Source organism: Pleurodeles waltl, chromosome 3_1, assembly GCF_031143425.1.
Source record: "Pleurodeles waltl isolate 20211129_DDA chromosome 3_1, aPleWal1.hap1.20221129, whole genome shotgun sequence".
Classification (NCBI taxonomy): domain Eukaryota; kingdom Metazoa; phylum Chordata; class Amphibia; order Caudata; family Salamandridae; genus Pleurodeles; species Pleurodeles waltl.
Window position 1 is genome coordinate 323,563,694 of NC_090440.1, and position 18,394 is coordinate 323,582,087.

Genomic DNA, 18,394 nt, shown 5'->3' on the forward strand with positions numbered 1-18,394 from the left:
CTGAAGAGGAGTCCCACGTTGCTGGAGTTTCAGAGAGGATATTATCCTTGCAGAGGTAGAGTGCTGGAGGCTGGGGCTACTGGGAGCCTGAAGATCCTTTGGAGCAGGAGTCAACAAGCCTTGGTTGGTGCATCAGTCATGATGCACAGGGGTTCTGTCCCACTGGCAGCGGAAAGGGGCTAACCATCTCCCACATTGGATAGAAGGAAGATAGGATGCAGGGGATCCCTCAGAACCACCACCTGTGTTGGAGAATCTTCGCAGATCCAGAGGACAGGAAATCCCACCAGCCGGACGTCGTTGCCTTAGGTACCTGCGAGTGCAGGGAAGTGACTCCTTCACCCCAAGGGAGATTCCTTTTTGCTTCTTGGTGCAGTCAAAGTCTTGCTGACCCCAGAGGATGCACCACCTTGGAGATGTTGCAGAATGCTAACAGGAGCCACAGAAACAATGCTGCAAAGAGAAGTCTTCTCAGGCTGTGAAGTCTTGTTCAGTTTCTGTGTAGCTTAGTAGCGGTTCCAGAGGCCAGGAGCAGAAGATGTCTTGCAGAGAGTTCCTTGCAGTATCTTGCATGATGAATCTGGAGACCCATCCATAAGGGAGTCCCTAAAACAGCCCAAAAAGGGGGTTTGGTCACTCTCTAGGGTGACCACCTGTCAGTAGGGGTCACTTATGGCATGTACCTGGCGTACCCAGTCAGATGCTCCCAGAGGCCTCTGCCCATCTTGTTTCCAAGATCACAGAATCAAGTGGCCATCTGGAGGAGGTTTGCGGACCACCCTAAGGGATGGAGATGGACAGAGGAGAGTCACTCCCCTTCCCTTTCTGTGTTTCACGCCAAAGCGGGGCCAGAGGTTCCTGGGCTGCAAGGAGGGCACCAAATGTGCCCTTGAAAGCAGCCTAGAGTCACGGCGAGGCTACCTCTCCTCAGCCCAGTAATACCTATTTCAAAAGGAGAGGAGGTTGTACCTCTCTCCTACAGGAAATCCTTTGTTCTGCCTTCCCCTGCTTGAGCTGGTCAAGCAGCAGGAGGGCAGAACCGTGTCTGGGGGCTGCAGTAGCACGGGCTGCCCGCAGACCCTGGAAGACTGGTAAGAGCAGAACTGGGGGATCCTCTAAGGAACCCCCAGGGTGCATGGAATCATGTCACCAATACTGGAATCAGTATTGGAGTATGATTCCAATATGTTTGATACCAAACATGCCCAGGTTCGGAGTTACCATTATGTAGCTGGACCACTGTGACCAGTAGCCAGTATCTAGATAAAATGGCTTCCCCGCACTTACGAAGTCCAGGGATTTGGAAATGGAGTTTGTAGGGGCGCCTCTGCTCATGCAGGGGTGCCCACTCACACACAGGGACCAGCACCCTGCCCTTTGGGCTGAAAAAGCATACCATAGAGGTGACTAACAGTGATCGTGTGAAGTGACCGGCAGTGAAAGGGTGCATGCAAATGGCAGTCCTGCAAACACAGTTTGTATGGGCTCCCCTGGGTGGCATAATGCATGGTGCAGCACATGGAAGATCCCTGGTGTACCAATGCCCTGGGTACTTAAGCACCACCTACCATGGACTTGTAAGGGTACACCAGTATGCCAATTGTGGGGTGTATGAAATACCAAAAGAACTACATTTGGAGGAGAGAGCACAATCACTGGAGCCCTGATCAGCAGGATCCCAGTGAAAACAGTCTAAGCATACTGACATCAGGTAAATAGTGGGGGTAACCATACCTCATGGATCGACTTCTGAAAAAGTCAAGACATGCCTCAACACCTTTCCTGTGATCTACACAGGAGTAGATTGAGCAGACATATAACATAATCATGTGGTAAGACTCTTCCCAGGAAATATCATTTATTCATTTAAGGAAATCTGTACTGTCCTGGCAGTACGATCTCAACCCTACAACATAAGGGATTAAAAAATGATTCAGAAAAGTAGCTGTGTTTTCCAGGAAACTTTTCTTAGAGGAAAGAATAGGTCTCCCTGGAGGTGACACTATACTTTTGTTTATTTTAGGGAGAAAATATATACATGGGATTTTGGGATGGTCCTTTTTTTAGGAAACTACACTTATTATGGTCTAGAAACCCCTCTTCATGCCACCCCTTCAAATGTTCGTGGTAGGCACAGAAGCAATGTCTATAGGTGCTCCAGGTAATAGTTTAATAACAATTCCTGTTGCTAAATTGTCTCAAGGCTTCCGTTCTATAATCTGTATTGTTCATAATTACAATATTCTCACCCTTGTCCAAGGGTTTATGATAATGGAAGAATCATCACTTAAATACCTCAATGCCTGCCTTTGTTCTTTCATTATGTTGTCAAACTTGTGGGTGTCCCGATCTCTTGTAGCTGTAATAGCTCATGGATCATAATGCTATGAAATGCTTTGATGTTATAATGTGCCATGTTTGGATTATATCTGTACCTAGTCTTTATCTGACGACTCTGTGACCCACCTTGTCCTTTGAAATCATATCAATATTTGCTTCAAGTTCATACAAGGACAATATGGACTCAACATCCCGCAATTCATAATCAGTCCCAAAAGGCTCTTTTCCACCACCACCCCTGCATTGTTCATTAGGCACTTGTTTCATAGCAAACATCTTCTGTGATTTCATTTTATGTATGAACAAAAAAAAGTCAATTCTAGTAGTAGTGTAATAAAAGTCACTTATAAGACAGAAAGATAATCCCTGACTCAAACCTGATTCTTCTTCCTGGTTTATTATTCTGTCCGATAAATTCACTACAGATTTATTAGACCCTGTTTTCGGAGAGTCAGGAGTGCGGGTATGACAAGACTGTTTACTCTGCTTTTTTCTGCCCCCCCTCCTCATTGGCCTGTTCCCCTTTGTTCTCCTCTGTCCCACGATCTGTTTGGCTGTGGTGTTTCTTGTCTGTGCTTCAGCAATTGAAATTCCTGATCAAAGGTCAGAGGACGAGACTCTAAAGGGGCACTCTCTTCTAGATCTCCAGAATCTAAACTGACATTCGAGCTTGAGACAGTAGAGATAAGTTCCTGTTGCCACTTTTGTTGCCTAACCTTAAGCTCTCATCTTAGTCCATCAAAGCATTTGGCATATGTTAATATTATACATTTAGCGTGGTCCTTCTAGCCCTTAAAAATGTTGGTTGTTTCTTCAACCTGATTTCCTCCTTGTATTTATTCACACGTTCCTCTAGGTTCTTTAGAACTTCAGTAACTGTGGTGTCCTCTTTGTGTTTCTCAATTATAGTGCATATTTTCTCTAGTTATTGATGTGTAGTGTCAAGATTTATTTTAGCATATTTTACAAGCATTTCAATAATTCCCTTCAAGGTTTTTACCATGAACTCCGCCCAATCCTTCAGTAGTTCAGGGTTAGGATTCTCTCATGTGGGGATAATAGATATTCCGAGACCCCTGGGTACTCTGCCTACATCGATATAGTTGGTCAATGAGATAATTTCCCACCATTTATTTAGTTCTCTTTTCACTTGTTTCTCATAAAGCTGAGGGTCTATTTCAATGATGGTTCCATAGAAACCGCGCCTCCCCCTTGGTTGTAGATACTTCCGTGTTCAAGCCTTCATCAAATAAGTTGAGACCAATGGCCTTGCGTTTGTGTTCCCAGTCATTCATGTTTTCAGAAAGTAAAACCAGCACATGCCGAAAAGCAGGTGATACGATAGAACATGGGGCCAAAAATATACAGGAACTCCAAAAGTCTGCCTCCCGGACAATCAATGATAATATACGTGATGGTGATAGGGAGCATATCCTTGCCGACTGTTCGTTTCAGGGGCAGCTCCTTTGCTAAGGTGGAGGAGCGTCGCTCCACTGGATTGGACAAAAAGGAAAAATAAAATGATAATAAGACTATGTTATTATCATTTTATTTTTCCTGGGAGTAAGGGGCGGGGGGTGGAGCGGGCCAGAGGAGGGCTGGAGAAGGTGTATGTGTACCACAAAGTTTGCATGTCTGTTTGGTCGGACATGTTGGGCACACTTTGCATATTCTCTACCCTGCTGTATTGCACATCTGAGTGGAGATCGTGCAGAGGCTCCCACTCCCAGTCTGAGCGGTGAAGCAGGCCACTCAGACCAATCACGACGCTGCAGTCATGCTGGTGACAGCAGTGTTGTGCTTGACCGGGAGCCTGTGTGCAGTTGGGAAGAGGACAGAGGTGAGATGAACTAGTCCCCCCAAGAAGGTAAGTGTTTTTAAATTTTTTTTTTTTTTAAACCTCACCCTTGCCCAAACCCATCTCACCGCCCCACCCTTGTTCAGTGGATACCGTCACTAGTTCATTTACATTGAAAAATCACATAACAAAACTCCTTTATTTGCCAACATATGACACTTGTGGCATCTGATAAGAAATCTATACTGTACTGACAGCGAGATGTAATTCATTAGTTATTTTTTGTAAATCCGTTCGCAACTGTTATTACACTCCACAGTCTTAAGAGACGCCATGCCGGTCCCAACCCACAGTGCGATTGCTTGCCAATCTACTCATGAGGCACAACTGATGAAAAGTATACTGGGCTGGCAGCCAATGAATATTTTAATCAGTTTGCAAACATTAATATGCTCCACCTCTATCTGTAATTGTATACAACCCCGACAGACGAGGTGTTGGCAGCATAAAATTAGCTCAAATTAAACAAAATATATATATGTTTTAAAAGTCAAAATAGATGTATTTATTTAAATATTATTTCCAATGGGGTGTTAAATCTCTGCCTCTGTTGTTTTCATTGAATGTGTGTTTCAGTACATGTTTTAGTACCTGTGAGTGGCCATATGTGTTGCTGGACTCACTCCAAGGGGGCTGGAGTATGTTTACAACTGCTCTGTGGCTATTTTAGATTGTGTAGCTTTAGAAGTTCAATGGATTTAATCTTGTGTCGGTGAGTGTGTTGTATTTATGTGTCTCTCCCTAAACCCTTCCATAGCCCTCCCAAACCCCGCCATATAAGTGTAAGCATTCCCCAATTTCCTGCCAGTGATTTATGTAGGCGTGTCCTTGGCTGTGTAGAGCTTTTGTGTGCATGGGTCAGCAGCTTGAATACGCACCTCTTCTGAACCAGGAGCCAGTGGAATGCCTGCGGTGTGGTGTGATGTGGGATAATCAGGATGGGTCTGGCTGCAGCGTTCTTTATGGTCTGAAGTCTTTGTAGGCTTTGCGAGGTGATTCCTACATAAAGGGAGTTGCCATAGTCTAGCTGGCTGGGGATGAGGGCCTGTGTCACGATGTCCTTCGTGCATGGGGGTAGCCACTTGAAGATCTTACGTAGCATGTGCAGAGTAAAGAAGCAGGCGGAGGAGACAGTGTTAATCTGTGATTCCATGCTGATGGTTTTTTCGAGGTTTCTGACATGTTCGGAGGGAGTGGGTTTGGGTCCTAATTCTGAAGACAACCAGGAGTTGTTCCAAGTGTTGCTGCTCTTCCCAAAGATCAGCACTTCAGTCTTGTCTGTGTTTAGCTGCAGGCAGTTCTATTTAATCCAGTTGGTGATGCTTGTCATGCTTCTGTAGAAGCTGGTTTTGGTGTTGGTGAGGTTGTCGGTGAGCGAGAGGATGAGTTGGGTGTTATATGCATAGGTGATTATGTTGAGGCAATGGGATCTAACGATTTTGGCCATTGGGGTCATATTTGTGTTAAAAAGTGTGGGGCTGAGGGATGATCCTTGGGGTACCCCACAGGTGATTTATTTTGGTTCAGAGGTGAAAGGAGGTAAGTGAGTCCTTTGGGTTCTTCCAGTGAGGAAGGAGGTGATCCATCTGAGTGCATCCCCTTCCATGCCGAAGTGGTGGAGTCTTTTGATCAGCGTGCGGTGGGACATGATATCAAAGGCTGCCGAAAGGTCGAGGAGGATCAGGGCTGCTGTTGAGGAGGGTATGGATGTTGTCCATGGCTACGTTAAGGGCGGTCCCTTTTTTCCAGTTCCTTAGCTGCAAAAGGGAGCAGGGAGATTGGTTAGTATTTTTTGAGTATGCTGGGTCTGCAGTCAGTTTTTTAAGTAGTGGTTTGACTTCAGCGTGTTTCCAAGTGTTGGGGAAGGTTGCAGTGGTGAGGGAGGTGTTGACTAGAGGTGTGTGTTCCTGGCTGATCGTACAGTTTCTGAGATTGAGGATGTGGTGCAGGCAGGGGTCTGTGGGGGCTCCCGAGTGGATGGATTTCAGGGTAGAGGTTGTGTCCTCGTTGGAGAGAATGTTCCAGGTGGTTAGTCTGTGGTTGATGTTGATTGTGATGGAGGTGACTCTGTTGACATCCATAGGTGTAGGTTGGGGTTCAAAGTTCCTGTGTATGGTTGCAATCTTGTTGTGAAAGAAATTGGAAAGGTTGTCGCACAGTTCCTGTGAGGATATGATGTTGTTTTCACTGCCCGCTGGGTTGAATAATTCCTTAATCATGTTAAAGAGTTCCTTGGTGTTGTTGCTGGTGGTTTTTATATGCATGGCTAGGGCTGCCTTCCCTGTTGCTCTCAGCAGATGGCTGTAGAGATTGAGGGAGGTCTTGTCAGCTGTCTTTTCAGAGGTGTCTTTGCTGCATGCCACTTCCTCTCCAGCTGTTTACTGTCTTGTTTAGCTGTTCTGAGTCCAGGGGTGTACCTGCTAGCCATTTTTGAAGGGTTTTCTCTGGATACTGCTTTTGATCGAGACGATGCTGCCAGTGCAGTTGGTGACCCCAGTGTTGAAGTTCTTTACTCCTTGTTTGAGGTTGGTGTCTGTGCTGGTGGCGTTGAGGGCATCAGTCCAGTTGGTCTCAACTTTGCTCCATGCCTGGTGGCGGGCGCTGGATGTCTTTGGGATGTCAGTGCGGGGGCTGGAGATGTTGAAGTAGATGCCGGAGTGGTCAGTCCATGTGAGTTTAGTGACATGGCTGTATGTGACCTGTGGTGTACATATGGTCGTGGGCAATCTTGGTTAATCCAAGGTTGCTCATACTGTCAAGGAGGTGTGCAGTATTGTTGCTGTTGGGGTAATTGATGTGGAAGTTAAGGTCGCTGAGGATGTAGTTCTTGGATTCTAGGACTAGGGGCAGTATGAAGTCTGTGATGGTGTTGCAGAAGGTGGCTCATGGGCCTGAGGGCCAGCAAGCTAGGGTACTTATGATGGTAGTCAGAGTTTGAAGTTGAGCTGCTCTGTGGGGGTGGTAGTGTCGTTGGTGGAGGTTGTGCACTGTATTGTTTCTTTGTGGATTATGGCTGTTCCTCCTCCTGGCTTTCTGGTGCAGTCTTCGTGAGTGATTTCATATCCATCAGTGATTGCTGTGGCAATGTTTGTGGCACACATGGGTTTCAGCCAGGTTTCATTGAGAATGTTGGGTGTGAGGGTAGTGATAAGATCACATAGCTCGGTGGAGTCCTTTCACATCGAGCATGCGTTGAGGAGCAGGAAGTGGAGTTGGTGTGTTGCTTCAGGTGTGTTGTGATGAGAGTTTGGTGTGGTGCTGTGTGGCGTGACGATGGCTGTTCAGGAGAAGGTGCATTGGGCACAGGAGAACAGTCTTACGAAGTTGGCAGCAATGTTCACTGGGTCGTCCGGTGTTTAGGGTGTTGAGAGTGGTGGCGTCATAACTGTTGGTGGGATGGGGACAGGGGGTCCTGGTGCTGGGAGCGGTCCAGGCTCAGACGGGCGCAGACAAGCTTGCCTTTGGTATGCCTTTGGTGGGACGGTGGCGTGGCTGCACTGCATGAAGTAAGTCCTGGGAGGAGGAAGGGGCACTGGGAGGTGGTGGATGGGGCTAGAAGGGAAGCAGGAAATAACAGGTGGCAGGCACGAGTGGTGATAAGGGAAAAAAGCAAAGAGAAAGAGAAAAAGAGGGGAAGCAAGGAGAAGGCACACAAAACAATGGGGGGAAAGCAAGGACAAAGCAGTGAAAACAAAGGAAAAGCAAGGGGAAGGCACACAAAAACAGAGGAAAAAGCAAGGATAAAGCAGTGAAAACAAGGTAAAAGCAAGGAGAAGGCACATAAAAGAACAGGGAAAAAAGCAAGGAGAAAGCAGTGAAAATGAGGGAAAAGCAGGGGGGAAAGCAGTGAAAATGAGGGAAAGGCAAGGAGAAGGAACACAAAAAACGAGGGAGAAAGCAAAGAGAAAGCAGTGAAAATGAGAGAAGATCAAGAAGGCACACAAAAATGGGACAAGCAAGGAGAAAACTGTGAAAATGGGAAAAAGAAAGGAGAAAGCAGTGAAAATGAAGGAAAAGCAAGGAGAAGGCACACAAATATTGGGAGAAAAAGGAAGAAGACAAGGAGCAAGAACAAACTGGGTCTGGTTTATTTTACACTTAGTTTGCAAAATCTAATTTAATAAAGAAATCAGATTTTTGATCACATCATTTTAATGAATTAATGGAAAAGTAACTGTAAAAATATAGGGGGTGATTCTGACCCCGGCGGTACTAGACCGCCGGGGCCAGGGTCGGCGGGAGCACCGCCAACAGGCTGGCGGTGCCCCGCAGGGCATTCTGACCGCGGCGGTTCAGCCGCGGTCAGAAGAGGAAAACCGGCGGTCTCCCGCCGGTTTTCCGCTGCCCTTCTGAATCCTCCATGGCGGCGCAGCTCGCTGCGCCGCCATGGGGCTTAAGACACCCCATACCGCATCCTGTTCCTGGCGGTTCGCCCGCCAGGAACAGGATGGCGGTATGGGGTGTTGTGGGGCCCCTGGGGCCCCTGCAGTGCCCATGCCAATGGCATGGGCACTGCAGGGGCCCCCGTAAGCGGGCCCCACTTTGAATTTCACTGTCTGCATTGCAGACAGTGAAATTCGCGACGGGTGCAACTGCACCCGTCGCACCTTCCCACTCCGCCGGCTCAATTCTGAGCCGGCGTCCTCGTGGGAAGGGTTTTTGCACTGGGCTGGCGGGCGGCCTTTTGGCGGTCGCCCGCCAGCCCAGTGCAAAAGGCAAAATACCCTCAGCGGTCTTGCGACCGCGGAGCGGTATTTTGGAGGGGGGAAGTCTGGCGGGCGGCCTCCCCCGCCCGCCAGACTTAGAATGACCCCCATAGTCTGCTCGAGCCAGAAGTGACTTAAAACCAGTTCTGCACTCACAACACAACCAGAGGTTGATTTCAAGTACTGGTTGGAGTTAATAATCCTGCTTGACAGAGAACAATAGCCTTGCCTCTAGACCTAGGATGGCAGAGGAGGTATCAAACACTGATCACATAGATGGGATTAGTTTTCTAGGATGAGGCAAGAACAGCTATTAGAACAAAGAACAACCTTTACACTACCTCTTTTGACTGGAAGATGCCAAATGGAACTCCTCCTATTCATTCCCAGACCCTCCTAGAGACCTAGGCACCAACTCAAGCAGGAGGGAGAAACAGCTTGCACCCTACAAGAGGGAAGGAGACCTCACTTAAACTCAGAATTGGCTAAGGGGAGACAGAGACACTCCTAATGGAGGAAATGTACAGCCTTCTTAGATTAAGGATTTCATATTTACAGTAAGTGAAGAGGAATGGGTATAGAAAGTTCTACAATCACTGGCTAGTGCACAGGGCACGGCCTGAACCTCATCAACACCTTCTCAAAACATTCCTCAAGAAAAATGTTCCTGGGACGAACACTCAAGAAAAAAATCCCTGCTTGAAGAAAAAAGATGCCTGTCTATGTCTGACATCCAGGGACTGGGGCTGGTTTCCAAGGATGCAGTGTCTGATCTCCTGTGTATCCGTTCCAGCATGAGGACTATTGACTCCAGCAAGGACTAGCAGATGGCAGAGGACAAGACCAGGCAGGAGGATTCCTGCAGAGACAGCTCAGGTGTCTAAAATCTCTGAGGTGATGTGGGTGGCCATTAAATGCTTTAGGAGCAATGTAAGAGAATGCTTGTCCTCCTAATTTGATTCTGTGTATGCGTGGGATGATTGTAAATAGGAGACTCATGGAGCGGAGGTGTCTGGGTGTTTGATGGAAAGAGATATGACTGTTCAGATAGGTTGAGCCTAGGTTGCGTAGTGCTTTGAATGTGTTTTGAGGAGTTTGAAATCAGTGCATTTGTGTATCGGGAGCTAGTGGTGCTCGCTGAGGTGTGGTGTGTTGTGAGTTCTGTGTGGGAGATTGAGTCTGGTCACCAAGTTCTGGATAGTTTGTAGTCTTCTGGTGAATTGTTTGGTGTGCCTGGAATAGAAGTGTCCCCATAGTACCCCTTACTGGTGACCAGGGCATGACTGACATTTTTTCAAGTATTGTCTGGGAGCCATTTAAGGATATTCTTCAGCATCTTCAGGGTGTAGAAGCAAGATGCAGTGACAACATAAACTTGTGTGTGTCAAAGTATCTGGCCAGGCAAAGCCTCGTAAAGCCCTCACCAGCAACACCTTCCCCCTTACCCAATGGAGGATTTTGAGAGCTCAAACAAAACTAGGTCCTAATATACATTGTCATACTAATGCTTTTGACCTCAAAACCTACATCTTCAGTAGTAGTTCGACAATGATGGATCCAGTTTTGAGAGACGTTCACCAGGCTCAGTTTTGGACCTTTCCCTCCGGAAGAATGTTCCTTCCATTTTAGAAACAACAGGCCCTGGGAGCGCGCGCGAGCCGGCGACAAAGATGGCCGCCTGTTACGGAGCTCAGCGCATCGTAGGGCGAGTTTTTACCGCCGGAGCCGTTTTTTTGCATCTTTTTAATGTCGTTTTACTAGGAACAACTATGGGATGTTTTGGTGAGCATTTTTATCGTTTTTTGGGCTGCCTAGCTTATTTCCTGACTCTGTAATTACGTTTTCTTACTTCTCCTCATGAGTGCGGCCATTTTGACTAACTATGCTTACCATTACATTGTACTTTTTGGAATATTTGACTTTCTTTTTTGCGCAAGCCTGGTTATTTATTTTTGCTGTTTTGTTAACATATTTTTGGAGTTCCTGTGTCACTTGCTTCCTTATTGAAGGCTTTTTATTTTTATATGGGCAAACTAAAGAAAATAAAATCTCTGTTGCATCAGTCCTCCTCAGCTGACAAACTTTAGCACTTTTTACAACTGGACACTTCTACTGCAGCGTCTTCTTCTTCCATATCAAGGATGTCTTCCTCATCGTCTTCTTCGCCTAAAGTTCCTCACAACATTTCTACATCCACTCATAAGAGGGTCAAACAGGACCCACCTTCACCAGTAAAATCTCCCTCGCGATTTCTCTTGAACTTGTGCTTGATGAAATACGCGCATTGCATCCTTTTATCGAAGAAACTAATTCTCGGATACAAAATCTTGATTCTAAGTGGTCTCAAATGGAAGTGAGAGTCTCTGCTTTGGAACAAAGAGTCAGTGACGTGCAGGATGAAACACATAAAATTATTAGTTTGGAGAAGGAAGTGGCAACCTTGAAGACTCTTACGGAGGATTTGGAAAACAGAAATAGACGCAATAATCTTCGCCTTTATGGATTACCGGAGGGTCTTGAAGGGAGTGACCCAATTTCATTTTTTACCTCATTCTTTCCACAGTTGGTGGGTCTACCATCTTCTAGAGCATTGAACATCCAAAGAGCACACCGCATTGGTCATCGTTCTCCGCATTCCTCCACATCTAAACCAAGAGCCGTGAATATTTTATTTCTTGAATTTACTGATTTATTGAGAATTCTTAACGCTGCGAAAGCCAAAAAACAAATTTCTTGGCAGGGAAGTAAAATCTTCATCTCACAGGATGTGTCTAAAGCTACAGCAGACAGGAGGAAAGAGTTTTTGGATCTTTGTCCACAGCTTCATGACTTGGGAGCTCGTTTTGGAGTATTCCATCCATGTTTGTTCAAAGTGACATATCAAAACAAGACCACTTCATTTACCTCTCCTGCAGTTCTTCGTGATTTTCTACGACTACACTCTACAAATTCTATGGAAACAGCTGGTTCTTCTACACGTTGACTATATACGTTTCTTAATTTATTATGCCCTTTCATTACTACTGCGTTATAATTGATGGTCCTTCATATGCAGTTTATACAGTATATTATATTGCCGTGACTACAGACCCTTTTTTGTTAATGTATTGTTTTCTTTTCACAGGTTCCTGGTGTTCTATAATCATAATTTTTGCTTGTAACCGTTGTCCGTTGATGCGTTCTGTTCCCTTGCTGTGCCGTCTTCAGTCTGTGCTGTCACCACCCCTCACCTATTCATTCATCTCAGGTATGTTTTTGCAGTCGTCTTTATTTGACATGTACTGTCTCCTTTTTTTCTTGACTATTTTCCATCCTTTTTCCTGCTGTTTTCCCTTTACTCTTCTCTCTTTTTGTTTTTTCTGTTTTCTTTTCCCTTCAGTGTATTTTCAGTTATTTATGGTACAAGGCCTTTCGTGTATATATGTGGTTATGTAACGTAAATTCAGGGTTGTTTCTTGGAATGTCAAAGGTTTTATTAATCCAATCAAAAGGCAGAGAATTTTATCCCACTTATCTAAATATAATCCAGACTTGGTTCTTCTACAGGAGACCCATTTGACGGATTCTGAAGCTCTGAAACTCAAAAAAGGCTGGGTGGGCAATGTTTTTACCTTACCTTCATCTACAAAGAAAAATGGTGTAATTGTGCTTTGCCATAAAAAATTATCAGTTAATGTTATTTCGCAAGATTCGGATTCTGATGGCAGGTGGCTCTTTGTGAGGATTAGTATTAATGGGATTACAATGACTATTGGCAATATTTATGGCCCAAATAATTCAGATTATCTTTTCTGGCCCAATATTACTAAACAATGTTTGCATTATACTGATGATTTTCTTCTTATTGGAGGGGATTGCAATCAAATTCTTGATCCCTTTATAGATAGGCAATCTGTAATAAAAAAATTTCCCCATAAAATGCATAAACAATTTAAGGCATTTTTCTCACAATGCAATTTAATTGACTCATGGAGAACTTGTAATCCTGATAATAGGGATTTTTTGTTTTATTCTCCACCACATGGCTCCTTATCTAGACTTGACCATATTTTTGTTTCTAAATCATTATCCCAAAACATTATTAACTCCTATGGTAATATCTGATCATGCCCCAGTCATTACAGATTTTGACTTGCTCCCGGTGCATCCCAAGTCCAATAGGTGGCATTTTAAAAATTATTTATTACTTGATTCTAAATATTCCATTTCCTTTGTTGCCTTTGCGGACAATTTTTTTCAATTTAATGAAGATTCTCACGTTTCTCCACAATTGTTATGGGATTCATTTAAGGCTGCGGCTCGTGGTCATATAATACATTTTGTTTCTAATAAAAAGAAAACTTTCAATGCCCAGCATCAAGCACTGCTTCACAAAATTAAACGCTTAGAACATCAGTATTATTCTTCCTCCTCCAATTTTAATATACAAGAACTTATTCAGGCAAAACTGCATTTTAACAAAATCTCAACGGATAATGCTTCCTCTTTTCTTCTACGTAGTAGTGCCCGTTATTATGGAGGTCGAAATAGAGCGGGAAAGCTTCTGGCTAATTATTTGAACGTTCGAAAGCAACGCCATAATGTGAAGTCTATAGTTTCAGATACTGGTGAGTCCCTTTTTAAGGATGAAGATATTTTAGCTGAATTTGTTAATTATTATCAGACACTTTATACTCCTGAGTCTGGCCCGACCCCCTTTCAGATTGATGATTATTTAAAGAATATTCCAAACCCTAATAAGACACTGATTGATGCTACTTCGCTTGAAGCAGATATTACTTCATTAGAAATTTTTAGAGCCCTTCAATCTCTAAAAAAAGGTAAAACTCCTGGTCTAGATGGATTTACAGTGGAATTGTTTTTACATTTTTCTGACATGTTACTTCCCAAACTTTTCAGCTTTTCCAATTCTTCATAGGTTCTGGCTCTACAGGGGGCACATTTCAGGAAGCTTCGACTTGCCTAATTCCAAAGGACTGTAAGGATCATACTTTCTGTAAACATTTTAGACCAATCTCTCTTCTCAATACAGATTATAAAATCTTTGCTAAATTATTAGCCCTACGTCTTGGTAACCTTTTACCTGCGCTGATAAGTAAGGAACAAACGGGTTTTGTCAAAGGTAGACTTGCTTCTGACAATTCTAGAACATTCTTTAATGTACTCAGCAAAGCTCCTGCTCTGTCGTATTCTTTAGCGGCAATTTCCATAGATGCTGAGAAAGCGTTCGACCGGTTAGACTGGTCTTTTCTATTGAAAGCTTTAGCTTGGCATGGTTTAGGGCCTCATTTAATTTCATTCATCTCTTTGCTTTATCAATCTCCAATGGCATCGATATTGGTAAATGGGAAATTGTCTAGATATTTTGCATTACGCCGAGGTGTACGTCAAGGGAGTCCTCTCTCTCCACTCCTATTTATTCTAGCTCTTGAGCCCTTTTTATCCAGTATTAGAAATAACATTAAAATTGAAGGTTTCCAGTATGGCGAGAACCATTTAAAATTAACGGCGTATGCAGATGATATACTTTTCTATATCTCAAACCCTGAGCTCTCGATTCCGTCTCTACTTCGGGAAATTTAGGACGCCTTGATCCTTCTGAACCATTGACATGGGCGACCATTTAATCTTTTGAGCTGCCAAAGGCTTAGAAGGGTTTGCGCTTGACTAGCTCCAGCCTTTTCTGTCCGGATGTTCTTAAGGATACATTCATAGCCAATAGCATGTCAGTGTCCTGAGAGGTACCTCGGTGCATGCCCCTTGGAAACGCTTTCTTGAACGTAGGGTTCAAAACGTATAAGTACATGAATAACACACAAATAAGGCAGCAACTTAACAATAATCCCTCTTCCCATGAAGCTTTTCAGTTCCTTGTGTGCTTCATTTGATCCTGGATTGGAAATAATAATTTAAAATTCAATACAGAGCAAACCGAAATCTCTGTAGTTAATGCGAAATCTGACATCTGTCTAGATTCCTACTAGCCACACGAAATGACCCCCCCCGAATCTTCTGTACTAAAAAATAACAGGTCTCTGGTCTTGTCCGGTCAGGTGCCTTTAGTCTTGGAGTGTTTTTACTTCATAGTATTTTTAGGACGCCATTTACATTTTTGACTGAAGATGGTAAAAAAAGAAGTGGAAGGAGCCACTAATGAATTAGTTTACGATAATTGACTATAAATGGGCCTTTGCTCCACCCTTGTGAAAAGAATTCAAAACGTCCACAATGCACCTGCAAGGCTAGTCCTTCAGAACCCTTAATTCTCATCAGCCTGTCATTTTAAGCGACTGCATGTAATGACTCGCTGTATAACCTCTAAAGCTATTCATAAAGATTCCTCTACCTTCATTTCTTTTCGGCGGACTAGGGGGCATATTTATACTCCGTTTGCGCCGGAATTGCGTCGTTTTTTTGACGCAATTCCAACGCAAAAGTAACTCCATATTTATACTTTGGCGTTAGACGCGTCTAGCGCCAAAGTCCATGGAGTTTGCGTCCTTTTTTAGCGTGGACACCTACTTTGCGTTAATTATATGCAAGGTAGGCGTTCCCGTCTAAAAAAGTGACTCCGCGGCATGTGAGACGTATTTACACTCCCGGGCAAAATTCACGCCCGGGAGTGGGCGGGTAAAAAAAAATGACGTACGGCTGCTTTTGCGCCGTTTTTTAGCGCCTGTAAAAGGCAGGCGTTAAGGGACCTGTGGGCTCGGAAGGAGCCGAGAGGTGCCCTCCCATGCCCCCAGGGACACCCCCTGTCACCCTTGCCCACCCCAGGAGGACACCCAAGGCTGGAGGGACCCATCCCAGGGACAATAAGGTAAGTTCAGGTAAGTATATTTTTTTTAATTTTTTTGTGGCATAGGGGGGCCTGATTCGTGCCCCCCTACATGCCACTATGCCCAATGACCATGCCCAGGGGACAGAAGTCCCCTGGGCATGGCCATTGGGCAAGGGGGCATGACTCCTGTCTTTGCTAAGACAGGAGTCATTTCTATGGGGGTTGGGAGTGGAAAAAAATGGCGCAAATCGGGTTGAGGTGAAACATTTGCCTCAGCCTGACTTGCCCCATTTTTTCACGCCCAAGCTCCATATTCCCTTACGCCGGCGCTGCCTGGTGTACGTCGCTTTTTTCAACGCACACCAGGCAGCGCAGGCGGCTAACGCCGGCTAACGTCATTGCTTAAATACGGCGCCCGCATGGCGTTAGCCGGCGCTAATTTTTTTTACGCAAAACTGCGTTAGCGCAGTTTTGCGTCAAAAAGTATAAATATGGCCCTTGGTATTTTCCGAACTACACACTACGTCCTTCATCAAGCGTTCTGTTTGTCGTCAATAACATCAGGAAGGTCAGAGGTGGAACACGCAGGTTCTCTTATTGCACCTCAAGGTTCTGGAATAGAATAGTCTTCCCAATTGCTTCCATACTGAATCTAATATCTCCTTCATACCCGCTTTGAAAACGTATTTTTCCCGTGAAGCATACTGCACTCAATTGGTTGCGTTCAAAATTCTCAACCCATCAGTCAGTGTCAAGAAACCTGTAGGTGAACATGTGCTTCATACACACGATTAACATAATAATGTTTTTACATGAATCATAAATTAATGTTGTTTCAAAGACGAAAGTAAGAAACATTCCTTATTGTATTCAGATATCATAGTTACAGCAACCGTGATTTGAGCTAATTACTAGAGTTCAAGACTAGCGACTGCATATAGCGCTAGAGGCGCGCTTCACATTTAGCAACATCCACAATGACTGCATCTGCACGGAAATCAGACTGACTGCAATGCAAAAAAAAATGTATAGTCGTAATCGAAGGCCTTTCATTTCAGCATTAATTGGTGGTTCTTTTCTGTCTTTTTCCTTCCCTCATGTCCCATTTATAAACAATGCTGGGTTATCACGTCTTATTGGTTCAATTTTTCTAGCTATACCTACAGTGAGTTGAGCTCACAAGCTAACTTTAGTCTTTCACTACTTCAGCCAATAGAACGCTTTTCTATTCACGCAGATTCTTTTTGAGGACGCAAGTCTGAGGCTCTTATTCTGACTGTGTTGGAATGGAGGTGGTTATTACCGAACCACAAGGGCCAGATGTATGAAAACTTTTTGCATCCACAAAGTGCGAATGCCCGTTTGTGAATGCAAAAAGCCATTTCAGAATGTATTAAAGGCATTCTGAAAGCAATTTTAAGGAATCGCCAAAATAGGGATACCTTAAAATTGCGACCCTGTCTCTAAATAAGAAATCGCAAATAAGGATTCCTTATTTGCGATTTCTAAGCACATGTAAGAAGCAATTCCTTAATGCGAATTGGGCATTAAGGAATCGCTATTTAACACCAACTTGAACTTGGTGGTAACCATGTGAAATTTTTAAAAATGCATTTTTAAAAAAATCGAAATTTTGGAATACAAAAAAATCGCAAATATACAGGCCCATAGGTGCGAATGGGGCCGGTATCGCAATTTGCGATTCGGTAATAGCATTTGCTTTTTGAAGAAATCGCTGTTACCGAATCGCAAATGAGATACATTGCATTTTGCGAATCAGAAATAGCGATTTCTTAAAAATCGCTATTTCCGACTCGCAAAAGGTCTTCTTGGTACATCTGGCCCCAAGTAAATATTGTTACTTTGGCTAGTGGAGTTTTTGCCGGGCGTATGGAACAGTTACTCTTTGGATAAATGAGGTATAACATGTGGAAATGTGGCAATACGGAAAATTGCAGGGGTGCAGTGTTTTATGCAAAACTTGGAACTACAATCCATGTGCAAATTCCAGTTTGCCCCAGGATCTGTATTTTCCCAAGACATTAAAATCAATGCCTACTTATGACTTAGCTACAGGACTGCGTAAAAAAACTCCTTCAGTGCCCTACATTTCGTTCTCCTTTTAAGTTACAAAAACACATACTGTTTTGCAAGCTACGGTGTAATGTCCACTGTATTTACCTTATTCCCTTATTCGGGCCTGTTAACACTTTGCTTAAAAAAGAACTTACTCAGAATTCTGGCTATTAAGAACAATAAATAGCAATCGAGTACATCAGCGCTTACTCTACTTACCATCTAAAGGAATTCTGAGAAAAAGGTTGTTTGAGGCGTCCAGCATGATAAGCCTCATAAGTGTCAACACATTCACATTTCCATTCTCAGCGGTCACTTCCTTCAGTCTACTTAGGTACTTTATTGTTGATTTAATGCACAGTTCTGTTGTTTGCACAAGTCCTGGGCCAGATAGTGCTAAAATGGTATTAAAGTAGGTAGAATGTTAGATTTTAAATGACAAGAATCTTTTTCACGCATAATTCCTTAAGCAAATTCGTCATGCCACTTTGTCACGCCTGATCATCATAGGATAATGATCTGTCTACATAACCTTCTTGGCAAAGCACTAGCATACATACAAGGCAGACAACAACATAAGTGTTTAGAAATGGCATTTTTCTAAAATCTTTAACACAGGAATTATAATATTAT

General features: G+C 44.0%; 1 protein-coding gene across 2 annotated transcripts in view; it reads right to left on the minus strand.

The window, feature by feature from the left end:
* CYP19A1 (cytochrome P450 family 19 subfamily A member 1) overlaps positions 1–18,394 on the minus strand; it is a 392,824-nt gene that overhangs the window by 141,067 nt on the left and 233,363 nt on the right. For both annotated transcript variants that reach the window (XM_069222480.1, XM_069222481.1), the window contains one exon: positions 17,981–18,157. In XM_069222480.1, coding sequence (XP_069078581.1) covers positions 17,981–18,157 — 177 coding nt within the window. The remainder of the gene's footprint in view (positions 1–17,980; positions 18,158–18,394) is intronic.